Source organism: Leuresthes tenuis, unplaced genomic scaffold, assembly GCF_036924035.1.
Source record: "Leuresthes tenuis unplaced genomic scaffold, fLeuTen1.0.hap1 SCAF_20, whole genome shotgun sequence".
Classification (NCBI taxonomy): domain Eukaryota; kingdom Metazoa; phylum Chordata; class Actinopteri; order Atheriniformes; family Atherinopsidae; genus Leuresthes; species Leuresthes tenuis.
This window is the reverse complement of record NW_027325374.1, coordinates 32,597,249-32,610,286: the sequence shown is the minus strand read 5'-3', so window position 1 is coordinate 32,610,286 and position 13,038 is coordinate 32,597,249. Positions and strand designations below refer to the sequence as shown.

General features: G+C 37.7%; 1 protein-coding gene across 3 annotated transcripts in view; it reads left to right on the top strand.

The window, feature by feature from the left end:
- The window catches only part of jmjd1cb (jumonji domain containing 1Cb), a 179,787-nt gene that overhangs the window by 151,493 nt on the left and 15,256 nt on the right, over positions 1–13,038 (top strand). For all 3 annotated transcript variants that reach the window (XM_072373442.1, XM_072373441.1, XM_072373443.1), the window contains 10 exons: positions 1,043–1,257; positions 1,343–1,495; positions 3,707–3,796; positions 4,321–4,445; positions 5,070–5,301; positions 5,478–5,698; positions 9,395–9,739; positions 9,833–10,001; positions 10,092–10,182; positions 10,326–10,456. In XM_072373442.1, coding sequence (XP_072229543.1) covers positions 1,043–1,257; positions 1,343–1,495; positions 3,707–3,796; positions 4,321–4,445; positions 5,070–5,301; positions 5,478–5,698; positions 9,395–9,739; positions 9,833–10,001; positions 10,092–10,182; positions 10,326–10,456 — 1,772 coding nt within the window. The remainder of the gene's footprint in view (positions 1–1,042; positions 1,258–1,342; positions 1,496–3,706; positions 3,797–4,320; positions 4,446–5,069; positions 5,302–5,477; positions 5,699–9,394; positions 9,740–9,832; positions 10,002–10,091; positions 10,183–10,325; positions 10,457–13,038) is intronic.

Genomic DNA, 13,038 nt, shown 5'->3' with positions numbered 1-13,038 from the left:
TTATACACTCAATCCATACTGTTCGATAACATGTAATGGAAAAACCTCATTAGATCACATAATAGGGGAGTAGGGGGAGTCTCTGCTTTGCAGTACAGAGCATGTATACCTTTAGGTTTTCCTCAACTGAAAATAGTGTTTTTTAGCTAAAAGCCTCCAATAAAATGCAAGTACAGAGTCAAGAGTTTCTCAGAAATGATAGATCTATTAACAGCTTTTAGGTTTTACCTTTGGTTTTGGATCTGTTTGTCATGGACTTGTATTAGTCTGTTGTACTACAACCACCAGTGGTCTCTCATAGACTGTTTAAGTCATTTTTGGTAGATTCAACCCACTAATGACCACCCTTCAGTATGGTGATGCATATGTTAACAATGGCTGTTTTGATAACCAACAAAACCTAAATAGTGTTTTGTTTGGCAGTTAAATCTAGAATTCAATTGTTTTTATTATTTGTTTTATTTGTATTATTAAATTTTTTTATTTCGTGTTTTAATTATGTTTTATTTGTATTCTATTTTTTTATTTCTTGTTTTTATTAGTTTTATTTGTATTCTATTTAAATTTTTTTATCAATTGTTTTATTTGTATTCTATTTTGCATTGCTTGTTAGTTTTTTATTTGTATTATTCTGTTTTTTATTTCTTGTTCTAATTATGTTTAATTTGTATTATTATTTTTGCCTTTTTTTATTATTTGTTTTATTTGTATTCTATTTTTATTGCTACTTTTTATTGTGTTTTATGTGTATTATTAATTTTTTTATTATTTGTATTATTCAATTTTTGTGTAGCTTTTTTTTATTTGTATTATTGTTATAATTAATGTTTTTTGTATGAAATTATCTAGCCAAATTGATATTTGCATTGTTCAAATATACGTCTTCTCTGTCTCCATCAGGCTGAATGATTTAAAGAATAATGATTTAATATCTTAATGTATTGAGTGCTCTCAAGTGTTCATCATATACATCTACAGCGAGTATGAGTGACCTGTTCTTTGATCTGTTCTGTGTTCTAGTAACTTGTTTTCTACCATTCAGGCTTTCCTACAGTAAAAATGGAGCCATCCGGATGGATGGCTTCTCCACTCCAGACCAATTTGATGACGAAGCCTTAGCCCTGTGGGTCCCTGGAGCCGTAGAGGAGAGCCAGTTGAACCAAACCACAGCCAAGTACATTCTCAGTTTCATAGGGGATAAGTTTTGTCAGATGGTTATGACTGAAAATACTGCAGCCAGCTGGATTAAGAAGGATAGTAAGTTGTCTTGAAGATGGCAAACCTTGATTGAATATGCCTCAGTTTGTTTCTAATTGTAATTTCAATGTTTTGTGTGTTTCAGTCAAGCTGGCATGGAAGCGAGCGGTGAGAGGCGTGAGGGAGATGTGTGACGCATGTGAGGCAACCCTCTTCAACATCCACTGGGTCTGTCAGAAATGTGGTTTTGTTGTCTGTCTGGACTGCTACAAGGCCAAAGAGAGAAGGAGTTTGAAAGGTCGGTATTTGTATGTGTTAACAGGTAGCACTGATTCTAATGATGTGACTGGTAGGCAAAAATATTTTGGTGTTTAGGGTTACACAAGAAGATAAGCACTGTTAGTTGGTGTAACTGTCAGGGAATGCAGTTTAGGTTCTCTTCAGAAATTTTCTTCAGGTACATTGGTTTACATGCACATTTACATGAAAATGCATGTGTATTCTCAATGTGTAAGTACACATGTTAACTCCTGATGTTAAATGCCTCCCTTAATGCATTCCTGATGACTGCTTCTGGTCAAATCTCAGTTTCCTTCTCTATATGCAGGCAAACTGGCCAGGTACAGCAGTGAAGTGTAACAGTTGTTCCTGCAGCCATATCTTGGCGAAACAAAAAATTCTACCTTCACCATATTGCAGCTGCATCCCAGTCAGAATAATAAAATCATCCATTTTATCTGCCATTTCATCTGCCAGCAATCAAAGGGAAGATTTAGAGCGAACAGTTGCATCATAAAAGATAATAAGAAAGTGCCAGAACTACCAGCAGAAATCATACCAGCAGCACAGCATCCAAACCAGCGTAGAAAAAGGTTTTTAAAAAACTCATGATAAAATCTCAAGTAGATACAAAGGTAGACACAGTATGTGTCAGAGCTACTGCAGCAGGCTGTCACTAGCACAGTGCCATTCTAGTATTCTACTAACACCATTCATTTAATTTTATTCTGCTGTTTCTATGGAGTCACATCAGATCTGGAGGTGGTCTTTGAATGTTGATTCAGGATGTATTATGTTCAGCCTGCTAAACGAATATTGTCCTGGACTTTAGGCTTCAGGCTGTCCTGAAGGCTGTCCTGGTGCTGAACTTGCATGTTAGCACCAGGTTTGAGCTGGGTTTTGGTAATCACACATTTGGTTAAAGTTAACAGCATACAGCACCCTAAAATGATGAAATCACCACACATGATGTTCAATCCGCTTTTATAAAAAGAAATTAAAATACAGAAAATCAGGGGAAAAAAAAGATGAAATATTGAATTAAAGAATAAATAGATCAGTTAAACAGTTGGCACTGTTACACCTCTATCTTAACAATTATTTGAGGACTTTATTGATAAAAACAAAGTTCTCCATCAGTCAGGTTCCAACTTTCTTGTACAGCAGCTGAAAGATCAAGTCTACAGGATGGAGCGTTGTCATGGACCTTTTTTTTTTTCAGTTTTCACCATAAACTTGAACTCAGACCGAGATCCGAACTTTGCTCAGTGTAAAGCTGCATCATCAAAATTACCTCAGCATCATCAAACCTTTTAATTGATGGAGTAAGAAAAGAGTCCAAAATGTCAGAGCCCAACTGTGTATTTACTGTAGAGGCTGCCATCTCCCCTGGTCCTCTACCTAGCATCAGCCCCACATCATCAATGATGGTGGAAATGTGCTGGTTTTCTTCAGCCAGTCATCTTTCTGTGTTTCATTGGACCAAACTAAAATTCCAGCATTATCTCCTTGGTGATTCATCTCTGAATCTCACTTCCATCCAACCAACCATTTCCTTCAGCTGGTTTCTTACAGTTCACTCACGAACATTGACTACTATTTCTGTTGATTTTTGTCATCACTTGTGTTGGACATTTTCTACTTTCAGACATTTTGCTTTTGATTTTCTGTCCAGTCTCTTTGAACTCTTCTTTTGTCGACCTTTTCCTTTTGCAACCTTCTCATTTTGTTTGTACTTTGCTCCAAATTTCAGACACAGCTGACAGGGAACAACCAACACCTTTGAATTGCCTCCTTGAAGGAGTTTTAGAATCCTTTTTGTCTTCTCCAGACTCATTTGAATATGTAGACTTGTACAGGTATTTGTTTTAGCAATGCAAAATAAAAGGTGATTCCATAATTAGAAAATAATCACAACAATTTTTTTCCAGGCATGTTTTACAAAGGCAGAATGTTCAGCTATTAAATTTAATTGTCTGTATGATATCTGTTGTTGTTTTTTTACAAAACATAAATAGCTGAATAAATACTAACTAAATGCAGGGAATTCACCTTTTTTTGCCCAGGGTTGTAGTCTTGTGGTGTATTGTTACTCTTGTAGAAATCAGACCAGAATAATTTCCATTGCATGGTAAAGAATTGCGTAGCCTTAACAATCAGCTGTCCTCCTAGTACTACTTATCTGTTACAAATGTGGCATTCTGTGTGTGACTCATTTCTCTATGATCAGATAAAGAACTATATGGATGGCTGAAGTGTGTTAAAGGCCAACCCCATGACCATAAACATCTCATGCCAACACAGATCATACCTGGCACAGGTACAGTACCTTCAAACTTCAACTTTACAATATCCCCTTCCACATTCCCTTCTACTTTATCATGACTGACCAATCAGATTTATCTAATTACTAACCAATCACAGTGAGAGGGGGCAAGCACTCTGTGTCTACAACCAACATTTCTAAATGTGAAAAAGTAGTTACACCTGTGGGCCAGACAGTGATTGGTATGCAACAAATTTGATTGGTGAGTCAAACTGAGAATCTCAATTGGGTTTTTACTCTAGTGTGTAAAAGGCAGGACAAAAATCTTGTTCTAACAGAACAGTGTCATTATTTTAAACGTGCAAAAGTGATTTGCACTTGTAAATTTGATCCATAGTTCCAGAATGTAGATTTGATGGCACTTCATTCAGGTATGGTGCTCCAAACCCATCTGAGCTTATAAAAGTGGTTTGACTGAAGCTTCTACATGTTTTTTTTTTTTTTTTTAGTTTTGTTCATTGTTTAAATGTTATTCTTCTGAAATGTTTTAATTCAGTTGCATCCTTTTGATATTTCAGTGCTGACAGAGTTGGTGACATCCATGCACTCCTTAAGAAACAAATACAGCATCAGTTCTCATTGTCCCTGCACCAGCAAACAGAACGTCCTAACTAAACTACCAGCTGCCAATGGAGTATCACAGGTACTGCTGTAGACTTTTCTATTTTCTGGGCTAGAACAGTTTATGTCACAAAAGCCACAAGTACTACATTTGGGAGCTAAAGATATCTTCGAAGCAGCTTTGAGCAAAAAATCTCTTTGTATTTCAGTTGTGGGGTTGCTGGCCCATAGGTATTGTCCTAAAACTCACCCACTATATACTATGTCTTTGTGATCTGTCATCTACACTCGGTGTGCAGTTGCTAAACACCTGGAATGAAGTTAGGACTGCATCGCTACAGTATCCCAACAACAGTCCATGAATTAAGCCAGTAAATGACTACATTAAATATATAATACAACTTGAATATGAAGGGAATTAAGTTTTTGTTTGTTTGTTTGTTTTCTAGTATGTTTGCTCTATTGTATATGAGCTATGCTTGTAAAAGGATTGGAAAGATGTGTCATGTGTTAATGTCATTGACAGAATACTATTCATATATAACATTTTTTTAACTGGGTTTCCCAGAAATTGTATGTGACATGACCACTTGAATCTTTTCCCATGTTAAAAGTGTTTGAACATGATCACTGTTTTGAGTAACTCTTATTTCCTTTTACCTCTGACTTTTAGAGTTTGACTTTCACCTTTGTTTCTGTCTGCTAGGTTCTGCAAAATGTGCTAAACCATAGTAACAAGTTGTCTCCAGTGAAAGCTGAGCCAGGCTCCAAGCAAAATTCTGACCATGGAGGAGCCAAGGCAGAAACTAATGGGGGTGGTGGAGGAAGCAGTCCAGGTAGTGAAGCAGGAAGCACTGCTGTCACCCCACCAGAGTCCCAGTCGCCTCTCCACTTTCTGGCTGACCTGGCAGAGCAGAAATCCAGGGAGGAAAAGAAAGGTGAGTGAACAGTATGTTTAAATATCAATGTAATTTTTTTATATATGTTATTCTGTGGATCTTTACTTCACCTTAACCTGGGTACTAAATTTTCATCATACATACTTTGTGGAGAAAGTATGATGTTGATTAATAACTTATATTTCTGATCATCCTTCCCTCACCTTTTCAAACAGAAAACAAGGAATCTGTGCTCTTGGGTAAATCTGTGAAAGAAGACAAGGATGGTGTCAGTCTAGAAGTCCTGCAGCAGTGTAAAACCACCTCAGTGGTGACCAACAGTACAGAGCAGGGCTCCACACTCAGAGATTTGCTTACCACTACAGCAGGGAAGCTAAAGCTGGGGTCTACTGACGCCGGAATCGCCTTTGCACCTGTCTACTCTACTGGTTCACAGGTAACCATACCAGCACAATCATGCTAAAATCAACAAGTACATTTGAATTATTTATTTTTGTAACCAACTTTTTATTGATTTTAAACAATGATAATACATGAAACAAACACACACATTGAGTATACAGACAGTATACACACATATCCCACCCCCTTCCTCATCTCCTCCCCCTCCCCACGGAACAGCTTTTTTTCCACATCTCCAACGTTCGTGGCTTAAAATTATTAATACGAGCTGATGACCACTCCAGGTAGATCGCCTCGAGGAGAGCTTGTAGCCAATGTTTCATTGGTAACTGGTGTAGTGGGCACCACTATATATATATATATATTTTTATTTGCTGCAGTCATGCCAGTCAACCAGAGTTTAGGTTCTACCTCAGCAATCTTGAACCTGGAGTCATCATTTAAGAGAAGAAGAGCCGGATCCAGTGGGAGTTTCATCCCTATCAGATCAGACACCTTATCCACAACTTTAACCCAGAACATTTGTACATCTGGACATTCCCGCAGCACATGCATCAATGTACCAATAATGCCCTAATTGCAGAATTTACAGTGGGGATTGGGAGCCAGAACCATCATATGCTTTTACACGGTGTTAAGTAGGTCCTGTGACAAATCTTGTAGTGGATTAATTGGTGATTTGGGTTTTTAGATGACTGAAAGACATTTCCCCACACAGTATCCCAATCAAATCCTAAATGTAAATCTGCCTCCCAAGATCTGCATTTGGAGGATTCTACAGGGAAGTATGACAGAAGGTTATTATAAATATAAGAGACTGTTTTCTTTTGGGGAACTCTCTCCATCAGTAATATTAAAGGGTGAGTCCTTAATTCAGTCCCCCAAGGAACCTTAGTGAATTAAGTGCTGATCTTACTCTAAAATAGAGGAACTGTGAGCTTCTTGGGATACTGAAATGGAATATTAGATTTGGCCCGAGATGTCTCCCAATGTCCAAATGTCATGTTGAGCCCATAATTGTTAAACGAATGGTTCGCCACCTGTCAATAAATTGTCATTATTCCAAATAGGGGAGTGCTTGTGCCATTTTGATTTAAAACCCATATATTTATCTACATTCACCATAGTTTTTATTGCATATGATACTATCGGACCAAATTGAGAATAACATTTCTTATGTTTAAGTCCAGAGAAAGATTAAAGGATGAACCAGCTCCTGTTCTAGTGTCTTCCAGGGTGGAGATACTTCTGCATCAAACCAGTGTTTCAAGTAACGCAGTACGAACGCTCAATGACATATTTTAAAGTTTGGGCAAGCTCATCCACCCTGTGGTTTGTCTCGTTGTAATGTTGACCATTTAATGCAAGTTTTTTTCCCCTTCCAAATTAACTTTCTAAGCTCTGAGTTGAGTTTCTGCCAAAACTCTGCTGGGGTTGGTAAAGGGAGCATAAAAGGTTTATGTGTGGAAGCACATTCATTTTTATTGTAGTTACACGGGCAAGCATTGATGAAGTGACTACTACCCATCTCTCAAGGTCATCCTCAACTTTCTTCAAAATGGAAGAGGAATTATTTTTTGCTATTGCCTGGATAAAACTTGTATGATTTTAATAAAATTTGGACCGAATTTGACTTTCATTTTCAGTTTCCACAGATATCCAGATTCCAAGCGATAAAACGCTTTTCCCGCATTGAGAAATAGGAGTCCACCTGGCAAGCCTGTCTTTTTGGCATCGACGATGACATGTAAAAGCCAGCGTAGATTATCTGATGCCAACCGTCCTTTAAGGAAACCGGTTTGGTTAACTTCCCTGCAACTTTGTCCAGCTATATAGCGATGACCTTGGAGTTAATTTTGAAATCTGCATTAATTAGCGATATAGGGCAGTAACTTGCACAATTCTGGGGATCTCTGCCAGGCTTATGAAGCACTGAAATAAGCGCAGTGTTAAGATCTTTGTGGGATTAGCCCTTTCTTATGGCGGAATTAATAGTGTGTAATCAAATTGGACCTATAATATTTCATAGTTCTAAATATAGCTCAGCAGGGATCCCATCAATCCCTGGGGAGCGCTCCCTATTGGTTGGTTTAACTACTGTGTGTAAGTTATCGGGGGGCATCCAGTTCCTTTGATTCATTATCAAACAGCGTGGATAAATTCAGTTTGTCAAAGAATGAATTGAATAATTCTGGTGAAAGTTAGTCCTCTGAGGAGTATAGATTCTCAAAAATGACTTAAATGTATTATCAATATCAGCTTCCTTCACCGGGCAATTAATAGATGGAATGTTGAATTGGTTTTCTTGTCATTTCAACGTTAAAGCAAGGAGGTGACTTGGTTTACTGCTATCAGTGTGAAATCTGTTTGGTGGTGTACATCATAAATTCAACCCGCTGCCTAAGTATATATCATCTAGTTCTGCCCTGACTGACTTAAGTTTTGTTTCTACATCATTGCTATAGTTATCCTTAAGCTCTCTCTCTAAATTACTGCAAGCCTGTTCTAATTGGGAAATCTTTTGCAATCGACATTTTTTAAGATACGATGAAAAACCGCATTGTGACGTAAAAAGCCCTTGATTGCTTACCATACAGTTGCATTAACCGAGACTGAATCTTTATTGATATTAATAAATTCTTTCAGTTTGGTTTTAACTTGTGAGAAACATTTTTCATTTTTAAGAATGGTTGTATTAAACCTCCACCTGCATGGAGTACCTTATTGGAAATCCAGATTAAATTAGGTTGTTATTGCATTGTGATCAGAGATATTACAAAGTAGGAACACAACCTCATTTACAGTCGGGATCAGATTTGGTGTAGCTAGGATATAGTCTATTCTTGAGAACATTTTATGATATGGGGAGAAGTATGTATAATCTCTGGCCGTAGGATTCGGAACCCTCCAGATATTCACCAAATGATTGTCCGTAGCAAAGTTCTGTAAAGCGTCAGGGGATAAAGCTTGCAAATGCGTAATGGTTGGATTAGATCCAACAGGACTAATCAAAAAATGTATTCGTGTCTGATCCTATAATAATTGGAGAGACACAATAACTCTTTAGTTAACCAAGGAAAGTAAGCTGGGTCAAAGGTTGTGGGCGCGTATAGACTTTCTATTTTTTTTTCCCTTGGATAGAAATCCCACAATAAGCCAATCTCCTTTTAATTATTAGAACTTATTTTATCAATTGCCAGATTTAGTCTACGTTTTATTAGGATCATAACCCCCTTAGTCTTGGATCCATCCCCCGAAGATGTTATCACTCTATAGTGTTTGTTCTGCATCGGACGGTTCCAGATGAGTCTCAGATAGGAGAGCCACATCGACATTTTTCCTTTTCTAAAACTCTAGAACTTTTGAGCACTTAAATGGTGAATTTAATCCCCTAACATTGAGGGGATAAAATTCCCCGCCACCTTGGTACTTTTTTTTAGATGTGTTGCTGCCATTAAATTCAAGATGAGAGAATATTTTTCATGAAATGGTGAAATGTCTCACTTTCAGCATATATGTTCCTTGTGGTCTATTGTGATTCAAATGTTTCAAATCATTTAATTCTGTTTTCATTGACATTCTACACAGTGTTCAGACTTTTTTTCAATTGGGGTTGTAAAGAAGCATTTTGCATAACTGTGTCACCAAGGCCAGTCCATGTTTAAGCTTTAAATGAGAGGTTATTTTGATGTTTTTGAAATATAGTTGATCCTCTCTTCTTTGTCTATAGACTGGTAAGGGTGGACAGAATATGCCAAATATCCTTGATGACATCATTGCATCTGTGGTAGAGAACAAAATCCCTGCCAGCCGCCAAAATATCACTTCCAAGTTGTCAGTCAAGCAAGCCACCCCAGGCAACAACAACAGCAACACCCCTCTAGCTGTAACCGAGGTTACGAAACCAGAAAGGAAGAAGTCAATGCCTCTGAGTGCAGTGGTGCCAGAGGACTTAACAAATCAATATCCAGACATTTCCCACTGTTGGTTAAACAACAAACAATTACTGTGGCTCAAAGATCACCGCAACCAGAACAACTGGAAGCTGTTCAGAGAATGCTGGAAACAAGGACAGGTACACATCAGTTTTACCAGAGGTAGCACTGTTGTACTAAGAAGTAATTTGTCAAATCTTTCAAGATAAATACTTGCTTGTGTGTTTGTGTAGCCTGTTTTAGTGTCAGGGATCCATAAACGACTGAATGCCAGCCTGTGGAGAGCTGACTCCTTCAACCAGGAATTTGCAGACCATCAGGGAGATCTCCTCAACTGTAAAGACCAAGTGGTGTCCAACTCTGGGATCAAAGAGTTCTGGGATGGATTTGAGGACATTACCAGTAAGTTTCACTCTGCTCTGTCTTGGTTTTATAATCACTGACAGTGACAAACTATCAGTTTTTCAGTGTAAAACCCTGTTCCCTGTTCAGAGCGGCCTAAGTCTAAAGATGGAGAACCTATGGTATATAGGCTGAAAGACTGGCCTTCTGGAGAGGAGTTCATGGCCCTCATGCCCTCAAGGTATATGTCTTTTTTAAACTTTTACACCTCTGCTGTTAAGTCTCAAGAAATAGAGCCTAAAATTCAAATAATATAATACTATAGAGGCCTACGTCTATACAAAGTGAGTATGAACCCATGTTAAAGAAGTGATTTTATTGCAGATATGATGACTTGATGAAGAACCTTCCCCTACCAGAATATTCTGATCCAGAGGGGAACCTTAACCTGGCTTCCCATCTGCCGTCTTTTTTTGTCCGGCCAGATCTTGGGCCAAGACTCTGCTGTGCATATGGTAAGAAGAAAACGGCAGCAAGAGTATCTTTATGTTACTTGTAATGTTTCATTCCATCGAATGTTTTGAACATAAATGCCATGCTAATAATCAAATGAGCATATAGATGAACCTCACAGCTTTTGTTAAGTGTGCTGGACTTGGAGCCCTTTAACAGTAGAATAGCTTATTGTAACCAGCTGAATTCAGCTTACTTTATCTTTATTCTTGTAAAGCATGTAGTAGAAACTGCAACTGGCCAATTCTAAGATGTTCTGATTGATCTGTTCTGGGCAACTGTTGAAACTGTTGCAGAATGCAAGGAAAAGGACCTGTGCCATAATTAGATATAATTTACTCCTTCTAATAATAAGGACACAACTAATCTTATTTTCACACAGTTCTACACAATGATGTGTAGAATATCATCAATCTGAGCATGGATATACAACAATATATATTACGTCTTTCAACAGATGGTCCTAAGTGTTACACACTGGAACTTATTATTAAGTTAAGAATTAAGAATATTTTGGAAACAGGTCCTTGTGCTGGCCCCACACATCTAACCAGACTTTATAGGATGTGAGACCGTGTGAATGCTGTGATGAAATGTGATCAGATCAACTCATTTATATACCAACATGTACCTGGCAATTTTTTCGTGACCATGCAAGTTCAAGTCGGCATGTGACCATATTGACTTGTATGCTAATTTAATATGTAGTGTCCATGCACCCGGTACCTCATACTGATATTGATCTACTGTAAATCCAGTCCTCCAAGTGGGTACAATGATTAAATAACTAAGGGCCTGTGGTGCCTGCAGCTGTCTGTGTCGATGTGCTGCAGAGTGTAAACAGTCTTGAAGACAGGTACTTCCAGTCACTATTTTAATATTATGCAGACATGTTTACATTTAGCATGACAGGCATGCATTTTGACTTCAAAGTATGCTGGTATGATAGATCACACTGATGTACACAAAAAGTTAGTGACACTGTGGGTAATTGTGCTGTTTTGGAATTTACACCAAGGGTCTAGCTGAAGAAGAAGTTAAGGAAGGAGAAAAATAAAGAAAAGTATAATTGAACAACTGATGGTGCTGGATTAGCTTTCATCCACTTGTGTAAAAGTAAAACAGAATTTAGTAGTGCAATGGGACCCACTAATTAAGCTGTCTTCACCTTGATATCTCTTCTATCCAATCCCCCATCCTGAGCGTGCACAAGGTGACAGGGGGAAAGAAAAAAACTCCCTTTAAACAGGAAGAAACCTCCATCAGAACCAGGAACAGCGGCTATCAACCTCAACCAGCTGGTGTTTGAGAGGACAGAAAAGAGGGGACAACAAACACCGTAACACCATTCAAAGAATACCTGTTGGAACAGGGAAACACAAGTTAATGTCATATGTACATGGAGAGTAAAGAGAGCAGAGGGAGGAGAGTTGCATCATGGGAGCTCCCCCAGCAGTTTGGGCCTATAGCAGCTTAACTATGGGATGTTTCAGGATTACCTGAGCCATCCCTAATTATAAGCTTTATCAAAAAGGAAAGTTTTAAGCCTAATCTTAAAGATGGAAAGGGTGTCTGCTTCCTGGACCCAAACTGGCAGCTGGTTCCACATAAGAGGGGCCTGATAACTGAAGGCTCTGCCTCCCATTCTACTTTTAGAAAAGCTAAAACTGGAGAAATATGATATGAACTCTGGCTGCAGCATTTTGGATCAGATGGATCCAAAGCCATCTTTTTTAGAATATTTGGTACAGCCCAATAATAAAGAATTATAGTAGTCCAGTCTACTATAAGTAACAAATGCATGAACTAGTTTCTCTGCATCACCCTGAGACAGGATGTTCCTGATTTTAGCAATATTACGAAGGTGAAAGAAGGCAGTCCTAGAAACCAGTTTTATATGTGCGTCAAATGATAAATTCTGGTCAAAAATAACTCCAAGGTTCCTCACTGTAGAACTAGAAGCCAAGGAAATACCATCTAGAGTAACTATATAATAACTAGATTTTTTTTTCTGAAGGTTATTTTAACAGGTTATTTTCTGTGACAAATACCATAGACTAATTATTTCCCCAATCTGTGTTATATCAAATCCAGCATCAAAAGTATAGAACAGATATAAGCAAATATGACAAAATATTCTCATAATGACTTGGTTCTCGTGGCAATGCAATCAGTAGCCTTCAGTTTGTGCTAATGTAAAAGGACATACATGTCTCAATGGGTTTACGATTTAACTTGAAGCAGATTAAAAAACAGACGTCTTTGCGACACTGAATATTTTAGCTTTATAGGCCTAACATGGCCAGCAAATTAATATTCCAAGTCAGTATAGAATCTGTGCATATGTTATCTGTTTTTTTTGTATTTATTTTTTTATTATTGAGCTGAACATAAAATCAGAAAACGAAGAAAGGTTCATCGACCAAATTTTAATTTTGGTTTAGGAAATGAAAGCTGATTAAACAATGTTTGCTGATGTGTTTTGTTCTTTTGAACAAAAGTGGAGAATCTGTGTAGAAGAATGAATGACACACAAATTCACAAGACATTAATGAATTATTAACAAGTATGAAAATGGTGTTAG